Below are 13,175 nucleotides of genomic sequence, written 5' to 3' on the forward strand. Positions count from 1 at the left end.
GTTCGCGTTTGACAATTGCGAAGTTTGACTTGTGGGAGTTGGTCAATGATGAGACCGTTTCATATACTCTTCAGCTGACCAATGCTGTTACTATTGATGAGATATTGTGTTTTTCCGTTATTTCGAATGATCCTAAGCCGTTTTTGAAATGTTTTGATGTTAGGACTAGTACGTTTTCGCTTGTGAATTATCCCGATTTGGATAGTTATGACTTTGGTAAGATGAGGATGAGTTTGAGGAATTTGCGGGGGTGTTTGTGCCTGGTTGTGAATTACCAGAAGGTAGACCCGGCCAAGTTCATGGGGGACCCGCTTTACAACCGTGAGTTTTTATACGCGGATGTGTGGGAATTGAATGAGTCTAAGTGGGTTAAGTTGTTTAGGATTCGAAAGAATGAGATTCATAAGCATTGTATGTATCTTAGGCTTGTTACCTACTCGAAAGATGAGAAGAGTGTGTTGGTTGAGATTGATGGTATTTGGTTCGGTTGGTATGATTTGGTGACTAAAAGGATTGAGAGAGTTCTGGTTCAAGGTTTGCGAGTTAAGGATTCGCCTTATCTGGCTTCTACCTATGTGGAGAGCCTTGTTTCGGTTGAGAAGAAGTAAAATCTATATCTTTGGCTATTATGTTTCCTTTTGAAATTTTGTGTTTCGTCGTGGATCATTAGGTTAATGCTATAGACATTAGACCCCCAACACCACCATAGGCAGGAACATCGAGGAACTGAGATATTACAATACTTTTGTAGCTTCTTGACACTGTGGATCATTGATTACTTCGTATTTACTATAGTTTCTGCTGAATTACCTGTGTAATGTAGATCTTTATACCTTGCATTTCTCCTGCTGAATTAGCTGTGTAATTACCTTGTTATTGGATCTTTATACCTTACTCGGAGTAGAAATTTATTGTTTGCTGAATGTAGATCTTGATTTACTAGAGTTTGCTGCTGAATTAGCTGTGTAATTTATACCTTGCATTTCTCCTCGTTATTACACTGTGTAATTAGCTTGTTATTGGACATTGCTATGATCTTGGAAGTTCATGGTTATGCACATTCATCTTCTAAATCTTGTGCTTTATTTCCTTAGGAACGATTTTCTGTCTCGGGATTCAAGCTTAAGCTGTGACAACTGAAGGATCTTGAGAACTATGTTAGGTAATCAACAATATCCTCTTTTCCTTCATATTTCCTTCATATTTTATCAGCATTTCATAATGAGAAAACAAATTATACTTGTCACTTAGGGGAGTGCAAGCGCATTGTCCCTCGTATTGTACCGGCAGCTGTGGCCTCTGCATACTGCAGATTAGTTGAGACAGTCTTGAGCTTAATTTGTTGTTATCAACTTAAGTGAGTTTGAACTTGACAATCTTGCCCAAATGTCAATAAGAAAACAAACTTACTGATTTTAGCCCCGGGTCGTTTGTATTCGGCAGGACTTATGAGGTTACTACTCTGTTTTGTAGCAGTTACGTCTGATATAGCTGGTAAGAACGGTGCTGCGTACACTTAGTAGCGGGCGATTGCACTTGGGCTGCGGTGGCTACATCGTGTGTTACACCAGGTGTCAATTTTATTTCGTCGCTTATTTTTGGAAGAACCCTCTGTAGAGATTTGTCTGATATAATATATGCATTCTCTGTAGACGTAATTAGTACGAGTAACTTGTTCTTCATTTAGCTGCATTGCCTAGTGGCATAGTAGTGTAGTACGATCTTATTGGTAGACAATTAGACATATGAACTGATGGATCTCTATGGTTTCTGGTTGTTTATTATATTTGTGAAAGAATGCTTGTTGTTTATACAGCACCAGTTACAAGTTTCACAAAATCTCATTGAAGACGGACGATATCCGTCTTCCTCTCACAAAATACCCATTGAGAGGTGAGTGGGAAGCACATGGGGGGTGTCCCACCTTGTCCTCTCTCCCTTTTTGTGAGAGGTCACAAGCTTGTGACGGGATTAACCCGTCACAAGCAAGACTAGCTGTACAAGTTTTCAGTAGGATTAACCTGCTTATGCACCCCTTTTTTCTTTGCATAATTGATGTCAACATGATGAAGTCAATTCTCCCAAATAAATTGTTCTTGTTTAAGATCGGTGCACGGTACACCATATGCGATATTGTATGATATGATATGATATGCCCCCTACTAGTCCTTACAATCTTGTATGTAATCGAATGCATAATTTACCCAAATTCAACCTCGGCCCTAGAGGTGTGACTGTGCCATATAAAAATTGTTGCATAGCCTTCAAATATTCACACTTATAAAAGTATGTCGCGCCGGGATTTAATAACGAGGTTTTCGGCATGACATATCGACCTCGTAACTAGACTTTAAACAAGCACATTTTCTAAGACCTTAGCATACAGGAAGAAAGTAAAGAATGTGCCATCAGTATATGTGCACCAAAAAAAAGGTAAAGAATGTGCATGTAATTGTCAATTTTTTTTTTTATTTTTTTTTTGTGTAAACCGGGGTGTCCACCGTCGAAAACCAGTGTATTATCCCTCTCACGAACAGGTGAACTGCTGGTCAAAAGGTGCATTGGCATTTGCTAGGAATGTAAGTCTTTGTTTCTGCGGTATTGTATGACTTCATCGTCTTAAAATTATTTCCTCCTTGTACAATTGACGGTCGTATTATATGAACATGCTAGAAAATTAATTGGAAAGTAATTTGTGTTTTTGTAGAATGTAATTTTGGAATGACAATTTGGTATTGTTTGCTTGCGTGATTATTGAGTTAGATTTTCCTTTGACTGTCACTTGGATTTTCTTTGATTGACTTTGTTTCTTCCCGCTGTCCACGCATGCAAAGCTGTTGTCTTTGTAGACTCTTATTTTTCCACTCAGTACTAATATTTGCCAAGTCATGATGTCCTTGGATGACTAAAAAGACTTAAAAAAAAAAAGAAGAAGGCTTGTTTATATTGACTAAAAAACTTAAAAAAAAGAAAGCATGGTAAACCGGGCAATCAGTTTGGATGACCTCAATAATCAATTCCGTAGACTGCGCCAATCAGTCTCGGAAATTGAACATTTGAAAACATTAAAAAGACTATTAGAGTCATTATTCCAACAAGGACTACCCTAAACCCTCACAAATATTATCATTGTCCGATCATAAACACTCCCAATTTGAAATTCAAGTAACAGTGAAGAAGAAACTCAAAACCCCAAAAATGGCGGAATGTCTACCATTAGAACTTATCACATTAATCCTCACAAAACTTCCTGTAAAACCCCTTCATCGTTTCAAATGTGTCTCAAAAACATGGAATTCCACAATCACTTCCTCAAAGTTCATCAAACAACATTTTCATCAAACCCTAATCTCTAACACCAACAACAAAATCCTCTTAATCTCTAAGAACACGATTCTCTCCTCCACCATATCCACTGTCAAACTCCGCTTCGATATCGTAAACCATCCTTTAAATAACATCCCTCACTGCCCCCTTATCGACGTATCCGGAATCGTCCATGGTGTTGTCCTCCTTGTTGACTCCTCTAAGAAAACCGTATGTTTATTCAACCCCACAAACAAAACGACACGTTTAGTCCCTCCTGCTCCGTCTCAGAAGCCGGCTTCTGATGATTTTGATATTGCCGAGGTGTTGGGGTTTGGGTATGATAGTGTTACAGATGATTACAAGATTGTTAAGTTGGTTGAGTGGGATGTGTATCGGGAGACGTCTGTATATAGTATGCGGAATGACTCGTGGAAATCTGTTAATGATGAGACACCCGTTTCATATACTCTTCGGGAGATCAATGCTGTTGCTGTTGATGAGATATTGTGTTTTTCAGTGATTTCGAGGGATCGTAAGCCGGTGTTGAAATGTTTTGATCTTAGGACTAGTACGTTTTCGCTTGTCGATTTTCCCGAGTTGGATAGAGGTATTGGTGTGATGGCGATGAGTTTCAGAAGTTTACGCGGATGTTTATGCTTGGTTGTGAGTTACCGTAAGCATAGGGTTGACCCGGATAAGTTCATTGGCGGCTCGTTTTTTTACGCGGATGTGTGGGAAATGAATCAGTGTAAGTGGGTTAAGCTGTTTAGGATTCGAAAGAATGAAATTCGTAAGGATTGTATGCATCTTAGGCTTGTTACTTACTCGAAAGATATGAAGAGCGTGTTGATTGAGGTTGATGGTATTTGGTTTGGTTGGTATAATTTGGTGACTAAAAAGTTTAAGAGAGTTCCGGTTCAAGGACTGGAAGCTGTGGATTTGCCTTTTCTGGCTTATACCTATGTGGAGAGCCTTGTTTCGGTTGTGAATAACAACAAGGTGGTGCCGAAGAAGAAAGGAACTACGCCTAACAAGACCATTAAGAAGTAATAAAAACTACTCCATATATTTCTAGCTATTATGTTTCCTTTTGTTGTTTCGTGTTTCTATGAATTGCAGGAGTCTTATGTGTGTATGTTGTGGTTCTAGTCATACTTATACACCTAGATCCATCTTTATGCTTCCGTTATCATAGAGTAGCACATTGTCGATGCATTTGAACATGTTTCATCATGGATCATTTGGAAACAGTCTCTACCTGCTTTTCACACTGGACCCCAACCTCGCCCTAGGTAGGAGCATTGAGCCACTGAGATAATACTTTCGACGAAATGGACCACTGACTAATTCTTAATTACCTTACTCAGAGTAGAAATACATGGTTTGCTGAATAATGTAGATCTTGTGTTACTAGAGTTTGCTGCTTAATTAGCTGTGTACTTGCAATAGCTTTGATCGATGCATTTCGTAATATTTACCTTGCATTTCTCCTGCTTACTACACTATATGGCTTGTTATTCGACATTTCTATGCTCTTGGAAGTCATTGCTAATTCACATTCATCCCCTAAATGTTGTCCTTTATTTCCTCAGGAACGATTTTCTGTCTTCAGGGTTCAAGCTTAAGCTTTGACAACTGAAGGAACTTGTGAACTATGTTAGGTAATCAGCAATATCCACTTTTCCTCCCATCTTTTCAGTATTTCATGATGAAAAAACAAATTATGTCACTTAAGGGAGTATATAAGCGCATTGTCCCTCGTATTGTACCGACAGCTCTGGCCTCTGCATACTGCAGATTAGTTGAGACAATAGTAGATTTGAGCTTAATATTCGTCAAAAATCGCGTCTTCTTATGAATCTTATCAACTTAGCTGAGTATGAACTTCACAATCTTGCCTAAATGTCACTGAGTTAAAACAAACTTACTGATTTTAGCCGCGGGTTGTTTGTAATCTGCAGGACTTATGAGGTAACTACTCTGTTTTCTAGAACTCGGGACTTTTAGAGCTGGTAAGAACAATGCTGCATACACTAATTAGCAGGTGATTGCACTTGGGCTACGGTGGCTACATCGTGTGCTACACCAGGTGTCAGTTCTATTTCGTCTCTGTTTTTTTGGAAGAACTCGCGGTAGAGATTTGTTTTCTTATAAGTACTCTCTGTAGACGTAATTAGTATTCCATAACTTGTAATTCATTTAGCTACATTGCCTAATGGTGTAGTACTCGTAGTACGACCTTGTTAGTAGCCAACTAGACATCTGAATCCATGGATCTCTGGTTTCTGGTTGTTTATACTTTATTGTGCTTGTGAGAATATTCGGTGAATTGTAAGTTTACATTGTCCATTAAATTACCTTTGACGGTTTCAAGTCGCTTCCCAACATGAACATGGGGGACGTTATTTCTGGTTGGAGTTTTCTGGTGTTTCCAGTTGAGCCATCGTAGTTTCTCGACTTTCCCTGTTTTTTGCAGCGAGGTATACGTGATGCTCCGTGCCGCGTCTACCATTCATAGTTGCTGCTGCTACCAGCTGCTCATTACCATTTGATTGTGGTTCATTTCGAGAAGAGGAGGACGAGAGTTGAATTGAGTTATTAGCCATTATTGTTTGATAGTTAATGGCAGGGACTGATTTGAGTGGAATTGTCATTGACTCCGTTTGTTCTCTCGTCCACACAAGCTAAGCAGCTCAAAGACTTGTTAAGTTGTCTTATTTTGCACCAGTCAATGGCAGGGACTGATTTGAAAATTTAAAATTTGAAATTTGAGGAGTTCAAGTGCAATTTAGAACTCATCTTAGGCCTTGTTTGGTAATCAGCAGATTGATAATAGCAGAAGCAGTTTGGTCAAGCAAATTACAAAATAACAGATTGGATTAACAGATTTGACTAGTATATTTCAATTAGCAGATTTAGTAAAAATGTTTGGTAATTAGCAGATTTTGGTTAATAGATTATTAGATTGTTGTATTTATGTGTAGATTGTTGACGGATTCATATTTCACAATCTACTAATGTGAATATGCTGGGTAGAGCAGCATATTTGAAAACAGTAGATTGAGCTTCAATCTACTCTTTCAATATGTCATTTACCAAACACTCAAAATAGTAGATTGGTGAGTCAAACATGCTAAAAATTTGAAGGGTAGTGAGAATCTCTTGCAAATCTTACCATATTTACGTTATTAATGTGTGCTCTAAGGGCACACGTTAGAAAAACCCAAATTTGAATATGCTAAAAATTTCTCAATCCGTCGTTTACCAAATATCCCCTTAATCAGTTTTGTACCATTTTAAGAGTTGAGCTAATGTCGGATTATGTGAGATTTGAGTCATCAATTTGTTTGATATATACAGGCCTCCTAAAATAAATCCAAATCCAAAAAACTTATCCGAATTTCTGAATTGATTATGATCGAACACATATTTGGTAACCTCTATAGAATCTGAAACCCGATTCAATCCGAATTGAACCAAAATTGAACTGAATTTAGTATACATGAATGAGAATGATATCCGAGTTGACTTCATCTAAAGTGATAGTAACTGGACCAGTTAAAAATAATACTCCCTCCTATTCACCATTTTCTTCCTTATTTCCTTATTCGGATTATTCGGGTTTTCTTCCCTATTTCCCTTTTTGGGTTGATTTGAGTGGTCCAAATTAAATTACATGTGGAGTAGTGTGTTTTGTGTGGTCCAAAATTGGTTTCTTATTCCTTGTGCAAAAAGGAAAGGGGAAGAATACAGTGAATAGGAGGGAGTAATTATTTATTTTCTCATATAAATACTACACCTGCATTTAAGTTTGTTCATTGATTGTTTATTTATTAATGGAGCTTTGAATTACTATAGAATTGAAAAGTATTGAAAATTATAACTCGAAATTTGCCTAAACAAATATTACTCATCTTTGACTCAAAATAGCAGTCAGTTTAAAGTGGTTAACCGAAATCAAACTGAACTAGAAAATTTGATTAATCCAAATATAATCGAACGAATTTAACCTAATTTGATAGTGAATCGAATAACCGCCATTTACAAGGTCTACTAGTGATTCGCGACAATTTTACACCTGGTAAATTGACCCGATTTGAATGACTGACCCATCATTATTCGTAAAGAATCCTATAGATAGACAAGTAGATCCAAATTTGTTTTTCAAAAAATAAAGGGTTTTTTGTCAGAAACTACCTTTTATTTAGGGTCATTTGTGAACAACTACCTTTCATTTTATTTTTGGCTTTCAACTACCTTTTATTTCTTCATTTTGCGAAAGACTACCAAAAATCAACCTCCAGCGAAAAGAGTTCGACTTTCCGGCGTTGACTTACCATTTCATGTTTAGTCTAACTCTGTACTTCATAACCCCAATAATCGATGATAAAGATTGATTAAACCCAACATTAATCATCTCAATTTGTCTCTCTCTTACCCGAATCAAAGTCCTAATCACCGAAACAAAATCATCATTATATTAATCTTAACATGGTGAATAATTCTTCAACAATAATGATCTATTATGGCCTTGTTGGCAAAATTAACTCCTAGTGTTAACTATTCGAAAATAATCATGGATTCACTCTTAGGGTCACTTGTGTGCTACTATCTCATTAGTTTACGTATACACACCATCTTACCATGAAGAAAGAAAGAAGGTACTTTAATATGACTTAAATGGACAGTAGGTTGACGAATCATGAGTGGTCTATAAGGTTGTTGAAATGTAAGGTGAAGGTGAAAACAGTAGTAAAAGTGACGACGGAGATGGAGATGGAGATTGAGATGGTTGATGCGTTGGTATTGCTGTAACACCCCCATACTCCGAGTGCCTTACCAGGACCACTTAGGTATGGAGACATCACCATCTCGGTTGCCCGAGGTATGATAATCAAACAACAGCGATAAAGAAACAACATTTATTATTAATCGTTTAATGAATGAATACAATCCTTGAAACCCAAACTGATAGTACGATACATAATTCCAAACTGTCTTACTCAAACCGAAATGTAAATAAAAGCTAAACTACAAATGAAGACTCTATCGTCATGTCGTGGCCATCCCAACTATCCCGTATCATCTCTATACCTGCTCAATATCTGCTCACCATCCCCGAATGGATCACCGCAGGTTTTCAAAACAACACCGGGTCGATTACTAATCACACAATCAAAACAGATAACAACAATAAGACAAACAGACAAATGAATCGCCACACACACACACACATCCACCCAACCGTCTCAATCACCGATCGTCCACTGGACCCGCTCTGCCGCCAGTGGGGGACCGCAGCCGTTCCCACCTAAGCCCCGCTCATCGTACGAGCGATAACCCCGTCCATTAATGTGCACATCCCCTTTCGTGGCGGGTTCCACTAAGGGCGAAACTAGGGCGTGAGATCACCCCCAAGCGACCCCACTCAGCCGAGAACGCATCTCGAGAACCATCAACAACACAACCACAATCACAAACACAATTACAATCAACAAATCAATTAACTAACTACAACATCACCAATATCCCATTATGGGACTAATACGAGTAGAAATCCTACCGGAAAGCACACAAGCGCACGGTATCTACAAATGTCTCAAAACGCCTCTTCTATGAACTCTCCTCCTAACATATACACATGAATACTACTATTCAATCACTTATTCATAAAAACCCCCAATTACTAAATTAGGGTTTCACTAACTCAACAAAACGTTATAAAAATTATGCTAGAAGCTTACCCTTGACGCAAGGAATCCAACGACACAAACTACGATGCAAACCGACCGTCTGATCTCCGGGAATTGTCAAGAACGCGATTAGGAAGAAGGACCAACTGCTTTCTCTCTTAAACAGGTTTTAGGTTTTGGCAAAAGTGTTTTAGAATAAAGACGAATATGTTTATATACCTTAATCGCGTAATTAACAAAACCCGAGAAAAACCCCGATAAACCTGGACACTCGATCGAGTACCCAAGGTACTCGATCGAGTACTTCTACTCGATCGAGTGCCCCACTACTCGATCGAGTGCCCAACAGTCGAAACTATTTTATTCTCATGCGACACACCCCTACTCGACAGAGTAAGGGCTACTCGATAGAGTACCCCCCCAAGACCATAAATACGGAGTATTACAGTCTTCCCTCCTTAAAAAGGAACTTCGTCCCCGAAGTTCAAACCACTACCAAAACAAAGGTACTCCCATAAGCTTCCCGACTCGAAGGTCAAAACAAACACAACGTAAAACATGCTACCTAACCCAACTTATCCCGACAACATACCGACACAACATATACAAGAGGTGTAAGAACTCTTAAAAACTCTCGCGATCATCTCCTACCCCCCTAAAAGAAACAAGGTTACGTCCCCGTAACCATACATACCTGATCAAAAAGGAAAGGGTAACGCTCTTTCATGATATCCTCTGCCTCCCATGTAGCTTCCTCAGTCTCATGGTTAGACCAAAGGATCTTAAGCAACACTGTCTCACCACTCCTGGTCTTTCTAACTTTTCGGTCTAGGATCTGCTTAGGCACCTCAAGGTACGATAAAGACTCATCTAGCTCTAAGCTCTCTGCCTCCAACACATGTGACGGGTCACTCACATACTTCCAATGCGATACATGAAACACATTATGTACTCTCTCCAAAGCAAATGTAACGCCAAACGATAAGCCACTTCCCCAACTCGCTCTAAGATCTCATAAGGCCCTATAAACTTCTGACTTAGCTTGCCTTTCTTCCCAAATCTCATAACTCCGCGCATAGAAGACACTTTCAGAAGAACCTTGTCCCCAACCTGAAACTCTATGTCTCGACGATGTAGATCCGCATAACTCTTCTCGTCGATCCCGAGCCGCTCTCATCCGTTCCCGATCATCTTAATCTGCTTCCACCATCTCATGTACCATCTCTCGGTCCTAAAACCACCGCCTCAAAGATTTGTCGTCCCAACAGATTGGACTTCTACATCTCCTCCCATACAAAGCCTCAAACGGTGCCATACCAATACTAGTGTGATAGCTGTTATTGTAAGAGAACTCTATCAAGTCCAACCTCTGCTCCCAGCTACCACCGAAATCCATCACACACGCTCTCAACATATCCTCCAAGGTCTTGATTGTTCTCTCAGTCTGCCCATCTGTCGCAGGATGAAATGCTGTACTCATCTTCAAAGCTGTTCCCAACGATTCCTGCAACTCCTTCCAAAACCTTGATATAAACCTCGCATCTCTCGTCCGGACACTATGTCCTTAGGGACTCCATGTAACTTAAGCACGTTCTTTCGATAGGCCATAGCCAATTGTGCCTTAGTCCATGTATCTTTCATTGGAACAAAGTGAGCTGACTTGGTCAGACGATCTACTATCACCCAAATCATATTGTTACCTTGTTGACTCTTAGGTAAACCCACAATGAAATCCATGGAAATGGATTCCCACTTCCACTCAGGCACCTCCAAGGATTGAACCTTACCTTGTGGTCTTCTCTGTTCCCCTTTTACTCTCTGGCATGTCAAACAACGGGACACAAACTCAAATTGTCTCTTTCTTCATCCCGGGCCACCAAAACGTTTTCTTCAAATCTTTGTAAAGCTTGTCTCCACCCGATGAACCGAATATGGTGTGCAATGCGCTTCTGTCATGATTGTCCTTTTCAACTCCTCGTCATTAGGAACACACCACCTACCATCAAACCTCAAACTACCATCTGTATGAATGGAAAACCGGGACACCGTCCCTTTCTCTACTCCAGCTTTCCACTCCACTAACTTAGGATCCAAAGCCTGTTTACCTCGAATATCATCATAAAACTCCATGTGTACTGACATATCACCCATAGCCTCTCCTTTCTGCAACATATGAATCCCAAAGCTCGCTACCTCATCCCTCAGTCTCATCAAAGATAGAGCTGTACACAAGGAATGTACACTCTTCCTACTCAAGGCATCAGCTACAACGTTGGCCTTTCCTTCATGGTAGATGATTTCCATGTCGTAATCACCAATCAACTCCATCCACCTCCTCTGTCTCATGTTCAACTCCTTCTGCGTGAAGATGTACTTGAGACTCTTGTGATCAGAAAATACCTTAAAAATTGCTCCATAAAGGTAGTGCCTCCAAATCTTGAGAGCAAACACCACCGCACCCAACTCCAGGTCATGAGTAGGGTAATTCTCCTCATAAGGCTTCAACTGCCTAGAAGCATAGGCGATCACTTTACCATTCTGCATCAACACACACCCCAACCCATTCTTCGAGGCATCTGTATAAACCTCGAAATTCTCGCTTCCTTCAGTAATGCTAGGACGGAGTCGTGGTCAAACGCTCCTTTAATGTTTGGAACGCCTTCTCACAACTCTCATCCCAACGAAACCTGTTCTCTTTCCTCATCAACGCCGTCATCGGTCTAGCTATCTTGGAGAAATCTTTCACGAACCGCCTATAGTATCCAGCTAAACCCAAGAAACTCCTCACCTCAAAGAACATTCTTCTGGTGCTTCCCACTTTGTCACTGCCTCAATCTTCGCCGGATCCACAGCTACCCCATCTTTAGAGATTACATGCCCCAGAAAAGCAACTTTCTCCAACCAAAACTCACACTTGGACAACTTAGCATACAACTCATGATCTCTCAACGTCTGCAACACGATCCTCAGATGCTCCTCATGCTCCTCCTTAGTCTTTGAGTAGACTAAGATATCATCGATAAACACCACCACGAACTGGTCCAAGAACTGTCTAAAGATCCTATTCATCAAATCCATAAACACCGCCGCGCATTGGACAACCCAAACGGCATCACCACATACTCATAATGGCCATACCTCGACGTGAAGGCTGTCTTCGGTATGTCCACATCTCTAATCTTCACCTGATGGTACCCTGACCTCAAATCGATCTTAGAAAAGACCGTTGCACCACTCAACTGATCAAACAGGTCATCTATCCTTGGCAAAGGATACTTGTTCTTTATCGTCACACGGTTCAGCTCCCGGTAATCTATGCATAACCTCAAAGTTCCATCCTTCTTCTTCACGAAAAGAACTGGTGCTCCCCAAGGCGATACACTTGGTCTAATGTATCCCTTCTCTATCAACTCATCCAACTGCTTCCTAAGCTCCTCCATCTCCTTAGGACCCATACGGTACGGTGCCTTAGAGATTGGCCCCGTCCCTGGCTTCAACTCAACGGTGAAATCTATCTCCTCTTCTGGCAACCCCTAATCTCCTCCGGAAAGACATCTGCATACTCTCCCACCACTGGTATCTCCTTAATTGCCGGGCTCTCTATCCGGTCATCTCTCACATGGCACAAAAGCGGAGGACGTCCCTTCCTCGATACGACTTCAAAGCGACAATGCAATCAACTTAACTTTGGGTTTGACTAGAAACCCACGGTAAGACACACTAACACCCTTAGGACCTCGTAGGGACACTTTCTTTTGATGACAGTCTATCTTAGCTTTATACTTTCCTAACCAATCCATCCCAACTATCATCTCAAAACCATTAAAAGGAAACTCTAGCAAGTCTACAGGGAAATCAACTTGCCCAACTATCAAGGACACATCCCTAAACAACCTCCCACACGATACAGACTCACCTGAAGGTATGAAAACTTGCTCCCTAACAGACTCATATACCCTCAAACCCAACTGCTTTACATGACTCGAGGACACAAACGACTGAGAAGCCCCCGAATCGAACAAAACAAACGTAGGAACGCCATTAACAAGAAATGTACCGGTGATAACGTGCTCGTCCTCCTCAGCTGCTTTCTTGTCCATCATGAACAGCTTGCCACTTGACTTCTGCCCACCTCCCTGGACAGTACTGGCTGATGCGGTCGGCTTAGCACCC

General features: G+C 40.4%; 1 protein-coding gene across 5 annotated transcripts in view; it reads left to right on the top strand.

The window, feature by feature from the left end:
- Positions 1 to 13,175, top strand: part of LOC141592850 (F-box protein CPR1-like) — a 40,224-nt gene that overhangs the window by 7,408 nt on the left and 19,641 nt on the right. Inside the window, exons 1-3 of one of the 5 annotated variants that reach the window (XM_074413717.1) lie at positions 2,969 to 4,355; positions 4,902 to 4,970; positions 5,271 to 5,961. In XM_074413717.1, the coding sequence (XP_074269818.1) occupies positions 3,199 to 4,355; positions 4,902 to 4,941 (1,197 nt within the window). In that variant the 5' untranslated portion in view covers positions 2,969 to 3,198 and the 3' untranslated portion in view covers positions 4,942 to 4,970; positions 5,271 to 5,961. Of the gene's footprint in view, positions 1 to 1,094; positions 1,163 to 1,473; positions 1,766 to 2,968; positions 4,356 to 4,901; positions 4,971 to 5,270; positions 5,962 to 13,175 lie in introns of those variants that run through there. The other 4 variants (XM_074413714.1, XM_074413712.1, XM_074413716.1 and 1 more) reach the window with 4 other exon arrangements.

This window comes from Silene latifolia, chromosome 7, assembly GCF_048544455.1.
Source record: "Silene latifolia isolate original U9 population chromosome 7, ASM4854445v1, whole genome shotgun sequence".
Classification (NCBI taxonomy): domain Eukaryota; kingdom Viridiplantae; phylum Streptophyta; class Magnoliopsida; order Caryophyllales; family Caryophyllaceae; genus Silene; species Silene latifolia.